This window comes from Passer domesticus, chromosome 17, assembly GCF_036417665.1.
Source record: "Passer domesticus isolate bPasDom1 chromosome 17, bPasDom1.hap1, whole genome shotgun sequence".
NCBI lineage: Eukaryota > Metazoa > Chordata > Aves > Passeriformes > Passeridae > Passer > Passer domesticus.
In genome coordinates, this window is record NC_087490.1 from 12,828,995 (window position 1) to 12,846,416 (window position 17,422).

Sequence of the window (17,422 nt, forward strand, 5' to 3'; positions counted from 1 at the left end):
ACAAAGCACAGAAGGCAGAAGAGAGATGATAATGCACCCAGGCACAGGGATGGCATAAAACTGAATGCTGAGTATTTTTTCACTCTATTCCTTTATGTGACTTCAGATCTCTGGCAGAATTTGGGATGCATGTTCTTCCTTTTGGAATGCTGTATAGATGGGACAACACAGGATGTGATTTCTGTATGGACACTTGCAGTGAGCTGGCCACAGTCACATTCTAAGGATTTAAAATTCTGTATTTAAAGAGGATGAGTTATTATAATAACAAATAATTACATGAGAGAGCAGAGAGATACATTAAATGAGACAGACAGAAACTCACCCAGTCCAACCAATTGAAAGAGCAGCAGAATGTATGTGCAGCTTTTCCCTCTGCATCCATCCCCAAGCCACGTGGTGTCATTAGCACATCTCACATCTAAGGACACCGAGGGACCTTGTTTAAGGTCACACTGAAAGCCAGAGCCCCTGGGATGATGCAGTGGCAGGAGTGCTCAAACTGAGCAGCAGCTCACTGGCCTGGGGGAGCACTGCAAACCCCCTCACACGGACCCAGGGCAGTGGAAATCTGCCTGCGTGACAGGGGAGTGAGCAAGGACCTCGTAACATCACAGAGTTATTAAAGTCACCATTAACTGCAGTGTCTGCTACGCTCAGGTATGTCAGGAGTGCTGAAGGACATCACAGTGCCAACACCTGCGTTCTGGAGTTCTGTCAGGTTATCCCCTCTGACACACTTCTGCTGCCAGTCCAGGCTTAGGGTTGGCTGACAGGTTTCTGAATTTCTTTACATATTGAAAGTCTAATTAGCACAAGTTTTAGTCAATTTTTGCCTTAAATCCCCCACATTTTCATATTAAGAAGATTGTGTACAGACTTATACTTCAATTATTTTTCCATTTTCTGATGGACATTATCCATCCCATGCACAGAACAAGACAACTTTATAGCTTTTGCATTCCCTAACCAAAAAATAGCAATTTGGATGGCTGTAGTACCTGCTATCATGCTCAATCACCTCACAAAATGCTACTTCTCCAAGTATATGATCATGTTTTCACCTGAGAAATGCTGGTGAGATATATTTGATGAACAGAATTTCTGCATGACAAAATACAAAACAGAAAACACCCCAATGCCTGCACAGGGCTTGGAGAGTTCCTCTGGCAATTGCTACCTGCACACGGAAATGGGAGCTTTGATTTGATGGGTTTTTCTCTCTGCTTTCATTTGTTAGCAGTGGGTCAGTGAATTGGCACGTGATTTCAACATCGTGGCTGGCAAAATACAGAGAGGGAGCTGAGAGCCCTCAAAGGCTGCGTTTTCAGCCTAAAGTACATTATCTGGTACATTTGAACATTTTTAGAGGCTGACTGGCCTTAGGAAGACAACTTTGGTGCAGCCACTCTCCCTGCTTCTGAGCACGTTCCTCATTTCCTCACAGTTTTTGCAGGGAATATGCTACATGTAAGATTGAAAGTTTTGGTTTTGTCTATTTAAAGTCATGAGAGCCCATAAAGACTGCAAAACTGAAATTCCTGAGATTCTGATGTTCCATGGATTCTCCAAACTAACCTTCAACTGGATAATCTGAGCAGCACAAAAACCACCATGAGTAAAATGTCAGAATCTAACTTTAAATGTACAAACTTACAATCAAACATCACAAAAATACAAACCTATTCAGGATTCCAGATAATTCCAATGGCTTTGATTGATCTTTAGAGACACACTTTGGACTGTATCAAAGGTAGGTAAGGACATTTTCTGTATTATTTACTGTTACAGTTTCCTTTTTCAGGACTCCTTATATGCTGTCCCCTGCCTTCAGACACACTGCTCTGTTTTTGTGTTTGGTGCTAATTGAGCTGTTGTCATAAACTGTTCACAGCAACCCATATTTTCACAATAAATGCATTAAAGAAAGAAATTAATCTGGGTTCTTTGAGTGTGATTTGTGCACTTAACTCCTTCAGTTGAAAATGCAAGCCTAAACAAATCATCTTGGCAGAACCTGTACCGAAAACTCTGGTACTCAGTTGCTGTACCTAGAAGGACAGGAAATCAAATTTCACAGGAGTAAGAACAGTTGTAGAAAAACTCATTCTGTCCAGACTTCTTTACCATTGTTATTTGACTTCTGCCTCATACCCATGAGAGCCTCTGCCAATGGACTCAAGGTGCAACTTCCAAAACTTTGTTCTCGTGCAAGTAACGCACAGACTGCAGCTCAGACTTGATAAATAGGACCTCTACTGCCTGTCAGTACTTCTGAATAATCTCATGTTCCATCTAATTTACATCAGACTGATTTTTTTTCTTCCACAATTCAAAGAAGACAGATGTTGCTAGTTTATGAATTATGATAGGATTGGGTTTTGGTCCCTTAGCGAAAGTTGCCTTGGAAAGAAATAGCATTTCTTGTCACCATGGCTGCTTTTTTTATAAATGAGATGAATTGTCTACATTATCTACACATTCTAGATACAGGACATAAATGTTTGATAGCTGCTGTGTTTTACTGTCAACTGCTGGATTCTTATACTTAAACTCATCCAACAAGTATCTGTAGTGTCTAGCAAAATCTACAATCAAGCAGAAGAGACTAAAGCAGTTACACATTTTGGAATGAGTTTTTCAATGAGAAACGCTTCTTTACACTCTTGTGGGAAAAATTACATTGAAATTGCATCCATATGCTATCCTTTTTTTGCTTTTTCCATATTTGAATTAGCTGCTACTGACAATAAAATCGTGTAAACCATGACAGCACAAAGTTCTCTGCAGCTCCTCCCTGGAAATCTCTGTGCTAAGGAACTCTGTCCTGACTTGGCTTATAAAACCAGGGATAATGTCTTGCACGAACAATAGGCTTTTTAGAATCTGCCAAAAGATGCTTTACTCATTTGGTTTAGGGTGATCTCTACTAAGAAACTTTGCCACCTTTTTCAGGAACTGACTGCAGATAGAGCCTCACTGATTTTGGCCAGCTACAGGGGAATGCTGCATTTGCCTGAAGGATCAGAGCCTGATTTCTCAGGATAAACCCAACAGACTGGGAATAAGGCACCATTTAAAGGAGTTGCTTTGTCACAGAGTGTTCGTGGAGGGCTTTTTTCCCTGCTTGGGTGCCCTTGGTATATTTCAGATTGTGTATTTCCCTGCCCTTAGTATATTTCAAATACTCACTACTTGATACCAACTTGCCCCTTGCTTGCTGTGTGCTACGGCTGTAGTAAATATCATTGAAAGTGTGTTTACTGTTGGGCCACAAATATTTACATTTTAATTTTTTTTGCCACAAGAAGGAGGAAAGAGACGCCAGCTACCCAGGATGCCCAGGGGAAAAGCATCAAAACTAAAGGAACGGGGATGAAACAGCTGCCTGTGAATTATGTTTGGAAGATGGGACTGAGAACGTGTACGAAAGGCAAAATAAGAGGGTGAGGAGGCGGTGGCGGGGCCTGGTGAAACACGGGTGGGACAAACACGGGCAGAAAGGCCCAGGCGGGACAAACACGGGCAGAAAGGCCCAGGCAGGACAAACACGGGCAGCCGGGCCCTGGTGTCCCGCGGTGGGCTCCCCTCCGCCCGGAGAGGATGGCACACAGGGCACTCTCGTCTTTTGACAGGGCTTTTTCCTTGCGGTTTGCAGTTTTTACCTTTTCGCAGCAGGAGCTCCGCGGTGGGGCCGGGGCTGGGCCGCTCCGTCCATCGCTCGGTTCCCGCTCCCGCTGTGGGCTCCCCTCGCTGCCAGGGCCTGCCCGGGCCCCTCTCACCCTGCGAGCCCTGAGCCGCCGCCTCAGCGCCTCAGCCGCGGGTCCCGCTCCATCGCCGCCTCACGTCCCCGTCCCCTCACGCCCCTGAGGGTGGGGCTCGGCGGTGCCCCCTCCCTTCATCCATCCCTCCTCCTCCTCCCAGGGAAAAGTGTCGGAGCGCGCCGCGGCCGCTCACACGGGCGGGGAGAGCGGCGGAGGGCGCTCGGGGCCGGCGCAGCCGGACAGCGGCCGCGGGGACGCGCCAGCCGCGCCGCTCCACGCACCTCGCCTTCCCTCTGCTCAGCCGCCTCGAAAGTTTTGTCCGGGGAGCGCCCGCGGCGCGGGCCGGGCACCCAGCATGGGCGCCGGCGGTGCCCGCCGGGGTTGGCGCTGAGGGCGCTGCGGGCGCGGAGCGATGGACAGCTAACGGCGGAGGAGCTCCGCAGCCCGGGCCGGGCGGGACGAGGCCGGGGCCCCGGCAGCCCCGGGCCGGGCGGGACGCGGCCGGCGCCCCGGCAGCCCCGGCAGCCCCGGGCCGGGCGGGACGCGGCCGGCGCCCCGGCAGCCGCCCGGCATGGCGCGGGCGGCCCGGCTGCTGCTCGGAGCGCTGCTCTGCGGAGGTAAGGGGCACACAGCGGAGCGGGCACCAGTTGATCGCGCCCCGGCGGCTCCAGCTCCTGCCCGAGCCGGGAGTGCTCGTGTCAGCGTGTGGGCTGTGCTGTCCTTTCCTCCTCTCCCCCTGCCTTCTCCGTGCAGTCCTGCCGCTGCCTCTCTGCTGCTTTCTCTCCCGGCGGTTGTGTGAGTGGTGGGAAACCTTGCGAGCTTGCGTTTGTGTGAGAAACGGGCAAAGTTTACTTTGGTCCTTATCAGGGATGATTTTACGGATGCGTGTTAATTACTGCGGTGGGTTAAAAGAGCGTCTCTGTGGGAGGGGGTGTCCCAGCGGCGGCTTGGAGCGGAATTTGGGCAGCGGTGAAAGCTCCAGGAGCAGCGCGGTGACAGTGCCTGGGAATAGCGTCCCTTAAATGACACCGGAATTGTGCGGTGCTGGCTCCGGAGCCTGCATGGAGGAGCTGTCACCTGGGCTGGACGAGATGCTTGTTATCTTGATCAAAGGGACAGCCGAGGAACAGGTTTGGCTTAGCAGAGAGGTCATTTGAATGATCTGCGGGTTTTTCTCATCGCTGAACTTCTGTGATGAGAGAGTTCCTTTGATAAAGGCAAATCTCTTCTGAAGTGGCTCAGGGATGCAGACAGTGCATGCTCCCAAGGGGGATTTCTGTGCAGAATAGTGGGTGACTGCCGTGTCTCAACACTTCTTGTTTTCTTGCTCAGACGAAACGTGATGGTTGTGGATGCTTTATTAAACCATGCCCTCCTCCCCGTCTGGGTGGCAGGGTGTGGAAACTTCCTAAGCTATCTGCAATGCCTGCTGTTGTTGCCATTCCTAGGAATAAAAACATAATTTTGCCCTTTATCCTGCTGGTATTAGTGGTGCTCTTTGACTGTCGTAAGAAGATTACTCCTAAAAGACTCTTCATTGTTCAGCTCGGTCCAGCCCTGCCAACCTCTCTCCCAGGGCAGTGGAGGCAGCCGTGAGAGATACAGAAATATCTCAAGGGTGAAGCAAGAGCGGAATCAGGAGCGACTCATAAAAGGACTTTTCCCACCCCAGTCGGCAGGGAAAACAAAGCACTTGGCAGAAAATTGCATGGCCTCTAAATGCCGGTCATTTCAACGTGCATTAAAATTAATGGACAGCCCAGTGACTCGGCACGCTCTGGAAGTGCGATGTGGAGTCTAAAATGCGGGTTTCTGTTCTGATTGCTGTAGCCTGGAGGTGAGAATTAGATCAGCCTGGTGCTCACCTTGAGGGACTGCACGGGATTAAGGTTTGTGAAGAGTGCCTGGCGTTTGTGGGGCTGCTTTGATGGTCACCAGCACATCTGCAGTGAGTGTTGGCACTGGGCTTGGCATGCTGAGTTAGGCACCAGCGTTTGGACACTCTAGGAAGGTATTTGTACAGCAGAAATAGGTTATGATTCTGTGTAAAGGCAGGAGAAAGTGCTACAGGGAGAATCTATAAACAACCCAACTCCTCAAGCCCTGCAGGACCCTGGCTCAGCGTTGGCTCAGCCGTGCAGGAGAGGTGCCCCAGCCAGGCACTGCCAGCAGCTGCTGCGGGGGCTCTGGGGAGGAAAAGACAAAATATTGCTTTCCTTCAGGGGAGAAAAGCAGAGCTTCTGAGCGGGGAATTGGCCTGAGCATTGTTGGCCGCTGTATGATTTAGAAAAGAGCCACTTAATTAAACTTATTAAATAAGGTGTTTGTATAGTTTCCTGTGGCGCCTTAATGAGCGTTTCATTTGCGCTCCCCTCGTGTATTTGCGCTCTCTTTGTTGGCGTGTGAGGATAGTGATTGTTCTTGAGAGCTAAAGTCCAACTAAATGAAAGTCACTTTATAGCTCGCAAGCAAAAACGTTTGTAAATGTGCTGAGAAACTTACTGTTATAGACAAGTTGTCGTTTGCTATTTAAAGAGCCATATTTACTTCTCTAAACTCATTAGCATCTCCTATCAGGCTTGAATTTCTAAGAAAATTCTCACGAAATGTTGCCTTAGGCCTCAGTGTGCCATTATGCTGGGGTTATTATCTGGCCAATAATGTTAATTCATTCAATCTCAAGAAAGAAGCTTGGCATTTAATTTGAGCCATGCCTCTAGTCAGAGCAGGATGTATAAAAGTCAGTGTGCAAAAGTGCTCTTGCATTTAGGTGCAAGCACATGTTTTACATACCAATTATTGGATGGCTGCTCCTTAGGTGGAGAGGATGTGTGTGAAATTGTATTTACATAAGTAAATCCCAAGTGTATATATATTCCTTTCAGGAAATGACCTCTTTTCAGCAAAGTGCTAATGCATGTGCTTAAGCCCCTTTATAGCCTATAGGAGGTATTCATGAGCTTGAAGGAAGATTATTTATTTATTTGAATAGCTTTTCTGAGGCAGAGCGTAAATGTGAACACACATGTACAGATTTACTTCACTTTGTCATGGATAGATAAGTGGGAATCTTCATTTTCCTGTTAGCAGTGAGCTAGAACAAGGCTCACAGAAACTGCAAGAACACTGAGCCCTAAAAAAGCGTTTAAGGATGCACAGCCAGAGAACTGAATTGTTTGCACAAGCGTCTGTAAGTGCAAGGAAGTGCTGAAGAGGAGCAGCTGCTCGAGGTGCGTGGAGTTAGCAGGATTTTAGGTACAGGAGCAGTGTTTGAGCCCAAATGCAAACACAGCTGTGCATCCATGGGTTGGCACAGCACCTGCCAGGGCTCTGCTCTGCCCTTCTGCATCCCACAGCCCTGCAGCACGTCCTTGTTTTTGTTGCACTGCAGTGGACACTGAGTGAGGCTCTTTATTTTGAATATTGTTTCATTCTGATTTGAAATTAATCAAGCAGCGAGGGTTTTTTATATCTGATTTTGGAAGTTTAGTAGCATGGCATACCCTACTGTTGTGGAAAACTTCGTACATTTCCTTTTTCTCAATTTCATCACGTTAGTGCTAGCCAAGAGCACAGCAGGAACTTGCATTATGTTAAATTATAGCTGCGTGGAGTTTTTATAAGTGGCTAATCTCTCTTCTGGATAGAACCCTTTCAAAATGGAGATAGTGCTATTAATATTCCACTTTACTTTGTTTTCATATTTGGTAGTAGATCAAAGTTTATTAGACACTGTACTTACCTAGTAAAACACCCAGCAGTTGTACTACAAATGGCTCTTCAAAGCTGCTTCTAAGTGCATGACTGTGATATTAAATATCATCCCTGTAATCGCTTTTCTAATGCATAAATGTGTGTCTGGCTCTTGAGTTGCAGAACTAAATATCTGTGTAAAATTAAGTACTGAACAGCACAATGTTATGTTTTCTTAAATGGCCAAATGTTAGTAGGTATTGGCAAATTCTGTTCTTTGGGATGAAGGGATGGGGTTTTATTGTGAATTGGGGTTTAGTTCTGTGTTTTTAAACTCTAATGACAAAGCAGAAGTCCAGCATTACTGAAAAGTTGGCTTGTAAGGAATAGCCAGAAACTCTGTGAATAATGGCAAATTTGCCAAAAGTGTTGGAATACAAACTTTCCTGGTTAGAGTTTTCAAGGCTATGCCCTTCTGCAGTAAATCTTTCAGAGCTTTATTTTCCAGGTGTGGTTAAGGTTGTGCCTATCTAAGACAATTAAGTAACAAAAAAGTAAATTAAAGCCTGCAGTCTTCAGGGTGTGACCGTGCTATTAAAGAGGTGTCAGAGATTTCTGTGCAGAATCCCAGTTTTCTCCAGAGCTTTGGTAAATTTGTTTATTTACTCATAAGCTGCATGCAAGTTTGTGCTGCCACAGCGAGATTTTGGCAGTGGTTCCTATCTGGCAGGCTCCACTAGATGTGTCCCAGCTATTCCCAGAGAGACAAAAAGCATATTATTATAAAAGATGTAAAATGGCAACAAGTTGAGAGAACTGGGGTGTAAAGACAGTAATGGAAGACCATCCAGTAGGGATGTTAAAAAGGTGAACTGAGGATGGTGGGGAAAGCAAATGCATGTTTTGGGTGACTTCCAGTCACACCTGTCCGTCAGCTTGGAGCAGACATTTCCTGTGCAGCAGGGAGAGCTGACTGCACAAAGGAGGGGGTTAGGGTAAGGAAGGCTGTTAGCAGGATTGTACCTGCTCTCTGCTGTCAGGATTACCACTCCTTGCTGGTTTTCACAATCATTTTCTCCCTGTCTCTTACCCACTGTGATTGCCACTTTGGTGAAAGACTTGACCCCGGTTTGGCCACCTTCTCCAGTGGGACTTTTGGTTTGTTTATTATCTAAACACTCCAGTGATAAAAATACAGGCAGTATTTTGGGATGCTATAAGGTGTCAGCTTAAGGTATTTGGCTGAAATTTTACTTGCCTGTCCTTCATAGTCATTAGCAATAACTTTCTGGCCAGAAAAGTTGTTTTTGTCTAGTTCAAACTCTTGTCCTGACTTGCTCTTAGAGGCCTGAGTCCTTTATATTTTATTCAGCCTTCCTTACAGACTCAGTACCCTGGCAAAACAGTTTCACAGTGTTCAGCTCTTCAAGCAGTTGTACTGTTTTGTGTTCTGTGGACTGGCTCAGGCTCTAGTGACAGATGTGACCCCTTTGAAACAGGGACGGACAAATGGTGCATTCAAAGTTCATAGCTTCTGCAGTCTCCTCACTCAGAGGTATCTGCTAAAAGCCTGCGGATGCATCTCGCTCTGGAAATCATTTCAGCCCAGCAGTGCCTGTGTTTTAGTTAGCAAATGGAAATACTCTCTCTTTATCTATTTGTTCACATTTTTTTGGGTCAATACACAGCCTCAGGTCAGCATTTTTCTTTTCAGCTGTATCTAGTGAAATGACCCAGTGAGTGTACTCTTCTATTTTCCTTGCTAGTCTAAAGCATATTAATCTGTGGAGCTTGGATTCCATAAACAAAGTGTCACCCCCATCACTAAAATTACTGGCAGCTTTGCAGCCCCGGTCAATTAAGTGAACTTTTCGTTAGGGGAGTACGTTGGGACTAAGTGGTTCTTTCCCATTACACTTAAGAAATGTGCTAATGTCTTCCTGTTGCAGCGCTGACATCTTGGGTCAGTACCTCTGTGCTTGCACACAGCCTTTGCTGGCACTTTTTTTGCTTGAACAACAGAGATCATGCGAGCTGCAGTGGCACTGTCGTTAGCAAAGCCTGCTCTTGCAGCTGTGCAGCTGCAGCAGCTGGACAGATGTGAGCAGCCACACGAGTCCCCTGGAGTGGGCGCTTTTATTGTTCCCTGCTGCAGGAATTCAACCTGGTTGTGCCATCCACTGGTGCTACAAGTGTCATGGGTGAGGTCAAACGGTGGATTTTTGTTAATCATTTCTTCTCACACCTATTTTTAGTATTCTCCAGTTGTTGTAAAGTTTGTATAATTTTGTAGAAGTGCAGTGTGAAATTTTAAATATTTTAATCATAATTACGTTAATGGCTGTTGCCAAAATTTCTGTGTTTGGTGCTTTTAGTTGTGTATTTCTCTGTAAGATACCACCCTGCTGTAGGTGACTTGCCCTTTCCAATACCATGAAGCCAGCACTAAGCCCAGAAACAGTGGTTAGGAATTTTGACATTTATGAGAAAAGTTTGAAGGTAAAGCTTGAGAAAGTTGCTTATTTATGAAAAAAAAAAAAAAAAAACAAAAAAAACCACCCACCAAAATCAAACTTTTTGGGTAGAAAAAAAAAGACTTAATTTTTTTCCTGAGTATATTTAAAAATCACCTTTTCTGTGCCCAAAGAGGAAATCTGGAGTAAATTAAAGGAAAGCTGGTGTCCCTGATGCAGCAGAGGGCTTGGACCGCTGGATTCTGCTCATGAGCTGCAGCAAGCAGTCCCAGGGTGTAGATGTTAAAATATCCCCACCAGTGTGTTTAAAGTTCTGTTACTTAGGTAATTCTTCCATTTTGCTACTTGGTACCATTTTTCAACTGGGCAGCTGTTAATTTGAAAATATTTTTGAAACTGATACAATTTACAAGACAACTTGCTTTTAAAATTAGGCTTGCATCCCAAATTTACTTAGATGATTCTCTATTTTTGGTGAACTGTTTCACATGAAGTGACCATTTTGACTTCAAGTAGATGTATTCAGATATAAACTGACAGATATTCTATTAATGTATTTCTGTAATATTGTATTGCTTTTACAAAATCGAGCTGTGATGAAAAGATTTGTCATTCCAAACAACTTCTGGAAAGCATTGTAACTTCATGTAACCATTTAATTTTTCCTTCTGATTAAGAGTGAAAGTTAACTTTTGAAATGTTCGTTTCTGTCCTTGTGAAATTCCATTTTCTAACCAGTTGTATTGCCTGAGGGTGCTGTTCCTTACCAGCCTGAGCCAGTGGAAATTGATGCTGCCAGGTTTCTGCCCTCTCCCAAACTGAGCTCCCCTCTTTTTGTGTGCCAGCCCTGGCGTGCCTCTAATTCCTCTGGAAACTGCTTCAGGGGAGATAAAGCACATAAAATACACTTTTTTTATAATAAATAAATGAAGGGTGAGTTTGTATCACCTTGGGATCAGCCTACTGCTTGAATAAGCAAGAAGGGGGGAGGGAGAGCAGAGCTGAGCTGGGTCCTGCAGCCCAGCAGTTGCAGTGTATGGCTTTAATTTGTCCTGGGACACTCCAGTAAAACAAGGGATTGTTCTGGGAGTTGCTTACATCATATATCCACTGCAGGATATTAAACACGGAGAGGTTAGAGCACAGGAGAGGCACTCTGTAAACGAGGCAGCTTTGATTTCTGTATCTGGCGGAGTTTTTTTTCTCATTTTGCTGGTTCTGTATCGTGTTGAACAAATAAAAGTGAGGCTTGCATTAATGTACTGCCATTTCCTCATGCAGGTAGAATGTGCTTTTTGATGCTTAAGATAAAACTATTTTCCTGAGCTCAAACCAAACATACACCATCACCACCCCCACCACAAATTAAAAAAAACCCCAAACCCTGAGTTTCTTGCACTATTATTTCAACCAGGATTAGTAGCACCACTGCTATTAGAGTTGTCATTAGGAGAGTTTGGTTTTAGTTTCTTATAAATTCCCCAACCATTAACTGTTTCAGCTGAAGTATTCTGTGCCAAGCATCTGCCTCAGATTGAATCAATTTTTTTTCTTTTCCAGAACTTCAGCCAAGAATTCAGTGGTTTACAAGAACAGAGCTCGTGGAGGGGGGCGGGGGTTTAGAAACTCTGGATTTTCCTTTGTTTAAAAATAGTTGCTGACCCCTTGTTTGGGAAGCACTGATACCCTGATGAAACGTGCCAGGAGGAGAGTGGGAGATGGCTGAGCAGACAGTCCACGGGTGATTTGATGGGATGTCAAGTTAGCAACGTTGGAAAGGATGGTTTTGCTTAGGGAAAGTGTCGGTGTGTCCTTAGAGCTACAACCCATGGAGATTGCTGTGCCCAGGGTGAGCTCTGCCCTCCTGGCATTCCAGGGGCTCTCTGCAGCTCTGCCCTGAGCTGTGGGCAGGGCAGTGCCCATCCCGGTGTTTGCCATGCCCTGTCCCTCCAGGGTGCTCTCCTGGAGCAGTGGAGGAGGAGAAGCACAGCTGGACAGGTGGGCACAGACCTTTGGGTGTCTCCTGCTCCAGCGCCCCTTGGAGCCAGGTGGAGCCTCCCTCGCTGGGCATGGAGTCAGGCCCTGCTGCTTTGTGACTTAATTAATTTTAATTCCTGCTGTCTGCAGCTGAATGACCCTGTCAGTCATTGTGCAATGCCATCAGACTCGTGTGGAGACTGAAGCCTGAGCAGGGCTGTGTTTGCTGGGCTGCTAAAGCTGTTTGATTCATGCACTCATTTGCAGCCATCCTTGGGTTGGTGCTGTGGGTGTGCTGGTGGAGACAGCAATTGTGCCTTATCCATCTTTTTTCTTTTAAATCATTTTCTCACGACTCGAAGTGGTGGTTTTTTTACTTTCTAATTTCATATCTCTCTGGAAACAGCCAGAATGTTTGATTTTTGCACTGTGGAATCAAATGACCTCTCACTCTGCTGGCATGAAATAAAGAGTAGCAAATAGAATAAATAACTACTGTGGGGAAGTTAATATAGTATTGACTTCAGAATACCTGTTAATTTTCACTGATCAGAACATGGGGGAAGAGGGAGATTGAATTTGGCTGCCCCTTAGTGAGGGGTGGATACCTAGTTAGGAATAATACAATCCTAAAAACTCGTGAGGGCTTCAATTTTGCTACAGGTTTATGTAAAATCTTGTAGAGCATCAATTTGTATTACAGCTTTGTCATACTTTGTAGTATACTTTGTTGTTATTCCTTGCATTCCCACATTTTTAATGATGAGTTTAATCTGGGCTTTCTCCTTCTCTGCTCTTTTGGTGGGATGTGAACTTCGATGTTTCGTGTTTCACTGTGAATTACTGCTGTTACATTTTTACTGAGGGATAGCCCCAGCCTGATAAAAGATCAGGACCACATGACAGTGCTCAACAATTCACTGCAGGTGCCCATTAGTTACATTTTCATATTGATGCCATGAGCTGATGTGTTGTGCTTTGGAATGTCAGCAAGCTGGTAAAAGGAATTTTTCCAATTGTATGTGACATAATGGAATTAGAATATTCTCCTTTTTCCTTTGGAGTGTCACCAGGAGTCTGGAGATAAAAGGGTGCTGCTGACTGGTCTTGAAAGAGCAGTGTGGAAACACCTATGGTGCAAGGTCCATCTGGAAGGTCTTTATTGCATTATGGCCTTATTCAAAGAAGCAGAGATTCGTGTGTTGCCTTGGCTATTTCACGGATTAAAGCTGGATATCGCTGTAGTTCAGGCTCAAAGCTTCACAAGTCCTCAAAGCTTCAGGCTTCCATTGAACTTTAGTCTTGGTTTTGAAAATTCATTTAGAATTAAATTAGCTGTAGTGATGAAACTGTGGCACTTTAATAGGAATCATCAGATGACATTTAAACATGATCCTGTAGTGCAGTCATGTCAGGACTGGTTTGAGGTAAAAAAATCATGCCTTTAGGCAGTATTGTTCAGGAAAGTCACAAAATGCAAATGGTTCCTTTGAACAGAACTTACACTGATTTGTTTTTGTTTTGAGAAGAGGAAAAGGATCCACCCTTGTCAGTTGCTGAGATGTGTGAATTGGAATTAAATCCACAGTTCTGAATGCCTCTAAAATTTGGATCCTGATCTAGACCCTGAATTGCCTCTCAGCTTTATAGAGCAAATCAGTTCAGCAGTGCTTCCAAGCCCGTTTAGACTTCAGCAGTGTTCTGAGCTTTTTTTGCGCCCCTTGCACCTCCTCCCTCCTTTTTCCCTTAGTAAGGGTGTGTCAGATTGCAGCCATGGCTCTCCAGGGCTTGTTATTTTCTCTTGACTTTTGGTTGTTCATGATTTTATGACTGTGGACTTTTCTAAAATTAAAGATGAGATTTCAGTGTTAGAACCTGGACGTGAAGACCTGCCAAGACACTGGCACAAGCTGTTGGCTGACAGGGTTTATTTATCTAACAAGTCATGGTTGCTTGGTAAATGCCTTCAGCCCACCTTGTTTTCCATGCAATTTCCCTTCCAATGAGCAGAGCTGGATTTGATGTGTCAGACATTCGCAGTGTTACTCACAGACAGATAATAGTTTATGATGATTTTTTTCCCCCAGCATTTATGTATTCCTTTGTGGGAAGAGGGGAAAGTTCAGGATGGGAGGTATAATTTGGCACTGCTAGACCATGTGAGAATTTAAGTGATTTTGGAAATTTCTCTCTTCTAGTGATAATTATTCTCTTTATAAGTGATAGGTGCAGTTCAAAGAGAACTCGCTCAGTATCCTTCATGAGCGGATGTTTGAAACAATCTGAGTCCATTTGCTCAGTTATTAAAGGGCATTTAATGCAAATTATTTGGCTGTTACAAGTCGGGGCATTTAAAATGTATTTATCTGTGATTACTTACTTGGTTTTCACCTCTGTAGAACTGAAATGTAACCAGAATTTCCCTTGCTCTGCCCTGTGTCATGCTGTAGCCTCACACACTTTCTGGACGCAGAGAGCAGCTCAGTTTTGGTGGAATTTTGCTCTGGGGATTTACCAGCACAGCAGTTTCCCACTTCATCTCTGACTTTATGAAACAATGGTTCATGTGCTGGTTTCTGGCTTCACCTGATGCTGAGAACTCCTGAATGTCAGTGTTCTCTCCAGCTGACACAGGCAGGGAGGGTGGGAAGAAATCACAGCGTTTTCATTGGTGGGCTGTAGGGTTTGGGTGGTTTGGTTCTTACTGGGAATCGGGCCTTAAAACTCAGTTTGGGTTCAGTATACTGGCTCAAGTTATTGTTCCTGGTGCTCAGGGGAATGGCCTTTGCTCAGGAGGGTGATTTGAGTTCCCAAATGCAGACATCTGCTTTAGAGGGAGGGATTCTCTCGGGCTGCAGCTGAAGTGTTTTCATGTCCTGGACTGGTGGGAACAATTTTACTGTACACAGGTGCTGGTGAGGCCAGCGCTGTAACCAGGTGAGCTTTATTAAACCAATCATTTCTCTGTGAGCATGAGGGCCTGCAGCTCCTGGTGCGTGCTCAGCACTCTTTGCACATCCCTTTTGCACAGACTTGTAGCTAAAGTTAAGATCCTGAACTGCTCCCTGCTCCAGTGATCACAGAAGAGTAAGGAATGCTTCCAGAGGATAATTCACATTGATGGGATGTTTTGACTCCCAAAGGACCTTTCTTCTTCCATCTACAGAGTAAGTTTGTATTTCTGCGCATCAAATGGGGGTGAAAATCTCCCTTTTCTGTTACCTGTGCTCTGTTTTGTGCATTTGGTTATCCCAATTTTACTCTAATATCTAACCTTCTTAAAAAACAAGTTGGGAGTTGCCGGCCTCTACTTTTGTTAAATTTGTTTGTTATTGAAGAAATATACTTGGATTTATATTGAAATTTACTGTACTAAATTGGCCCAAAAGTAAATAGCACTTTACATAAGTAGAGGGTGAATATACACACCCCCACCTCAGCCCTCTTTTATAATTTTTAATTTGTCTCACCACATTTCAGGTTTTAACTCCCTTAACTGAAAATGAAATCAAACAGTGTAAGCTTTTGGGAAACTGTTTTGAAGAACAGCAAATGCAAACCACATGGTACGTTCCCCATGTGAAGATTTAGTGGAGAAATCTATTTTCATTGGGAAAACAAACTCTGCTGGGTTTACTAAGTGACATTTCAAAGCAGTTTGAGATGAAAGGACTGTGGTCTAATTCATTGCACATGTGATATTTCCTAGTGGATAGGTGTTATGTTGAGAAAGAAGCCAGGGAAGTGCAGTAAAGCTGAGGGGGTTTTGGTCTGAATTGGCAGTTTTAAAATGAGTCTAATCCCATTTTTCTATCTAAAAAGTGGCAGATACCCGTGATCAGAAAGTGACAGAGTAACTGCGCAACACTTTGCACTGTAATACTTTTAAAATGGGACTGTCTCAAGCTCAAGCAGTTTTAGCTGAGGTTTTTCATGCTGTGTGTTTTCTGACTGATTCAGAAGAGTCTCTGTGAAGTGGTTCAGTTGTTTCTGAGAACAAAGGCAGCTGGAGAATCCTGAGTTCTAGCCAGCTAGAATCATTTCCAGGAGCAGCACTAGTTGGGTTAAATCCTGTGATTTTCACTTTTGGAGGCAAAGATAGATGGTGTTTTCCTTAATCTCTCTTTCTGAAGTGATGATGATATATGAATGCTAGCATTCATTTTTACTAAGTAAGATTCATGACTGCAGATAACTCCTGCAAACATGTCCCTGCATTACAAAAAGGCACATAAAAAGGGGGATGAAAATATTTTGAAGCTTTTGGTCTAATTCCATGAAAAATCTATTCAAAGTTGCCAGACTTCTCGAGTCAGAAAATTGGGTTTAGTCTGCTCTTAATGCAGAATTGAGGTGGTGCAGCAGCCCACTTGTGTTATTCTGGAATCTTGTCTTTGGGGAGCAGGCTGCCTGTGGGATGGCAGAGCTGCAGGTGGGTTTTGCTGGGTTTGTTCCTCCCTGTGAGCCGTGGTGGGCCCAGCTGCAGGGGAGAGCAGCAGAGCTCTCGGTGCCTCCTTCTCCAGGGAGGAGGAAGCACTGGGGGCACGCCAAGGGTTAAGGAACAGGTGCTTATCCACAGCCTGCTGTCTCATTTTGCACACAGGATGGATAGCTTCCTGGGAAAAAATCCCAGTTTTTGGGCTGAAGGAGGGTATTGTCTGCAGGCTTGGGCTGTGCTGGAGGTGTGGGCTGGTGGGGCTGAGCTCTGGGAGCAGCTCTGGCTCTCTGTGAGTGAGTGAGTGAGTGCTGTGGCTGTCACTGCTCTGCACGCTCAGCCTTGGGGGCAGCATCCTGCAACATCCCAGAACAGCCCTTCCAAGACCACAGCCTTGCTCTCAGGAGCCAAATGCAAGCCACAGAAGGAAGATAGGCAGGGGATATCTGGTCCTAGGCATCTTATATTTCCTCTCTGCAATTTCCCTTGGCGTTCAGGACTCCGTTTTCTGAATCCTTCTTTTATCTTCCCTTGCTGTAGCCAGACGTGCTGGGTAAGTCTGCAGGTGAACTTGTGTCTCATGGAAGGAGCAGAGACTGTAGAAGGACAAAGAAATTTAGTAACTCTGGGGAATTATTTTTGGTTGATGTTCCTGCTGCACAGCGCTATGCTGGGGGAAAAATGGCACATTTCTGTTCTGCTTTGATTTTTTTTTTATAGCTGTCCCTAATGTAAGCAGGAGATTTGATCAGAACTTGCACTAATACTGAATCCTTCAGAAAATCAGGCCACAGGTTTTCTAATTAGGCATCCGTATTAGCAGATGCTTCTGAGAGTGTAGCTGCTAATTTTGCTGTGCTGCAGTTCAGCCTTTTAAAATCTTGGAAAATTCTGTTCAAGCAAAGGGCTGTGTAAGTAAATGTATTAATATTTCTAAAGTGTGCTGTACAGTACCATGATAAGCTGCCTAAAAGGTTTATCAGAACGTTCATAATTCAGTGCAACACTTGAATATTGTGTCTTGAATGACTGCATGGGGTTATACAAAATGATAAAGAAATGGTGAGCAGCTGTCTGTT

The 17,422-nt window shown here is 44.8% G+C and overlaps 1 protein-coding gene across 3 annotated transcripts in view; it reads left to right on the forward strand.

Annotated features, from left to right (window-relative positions):
• Positions 1-3,428: 3,428 nt before the first annotated feature.
• The window catches only part of LOC135282462 (transmembrane protein 132C-like), a 174,026-nt gene continuing 160,032 nt past the window's right edge, over positions 3,429-17,422 (forward strand). The window contains exon 1 of one of the 3 annotated variants that reach the window (XM_064392264.1): positions 3,429-3,446. Coding sequence is in view for 1 of the 3 variants with exons in the window: in XM_064392260.1 (XP_064248330.1) it covers positions 4,336-4,381 (46 nt within the window). In the remaining 2 variants the exon portion in view is untranslated. Of the gene's footprint in view, positions 3,447-3,948; positions 4,382-16,745; positions 16,897-17,422 lie in introns of those variants that run through there. The other 2 variants (XM_064392260.1, XM_064392262.1) reach the window with 2 other exon arrangements.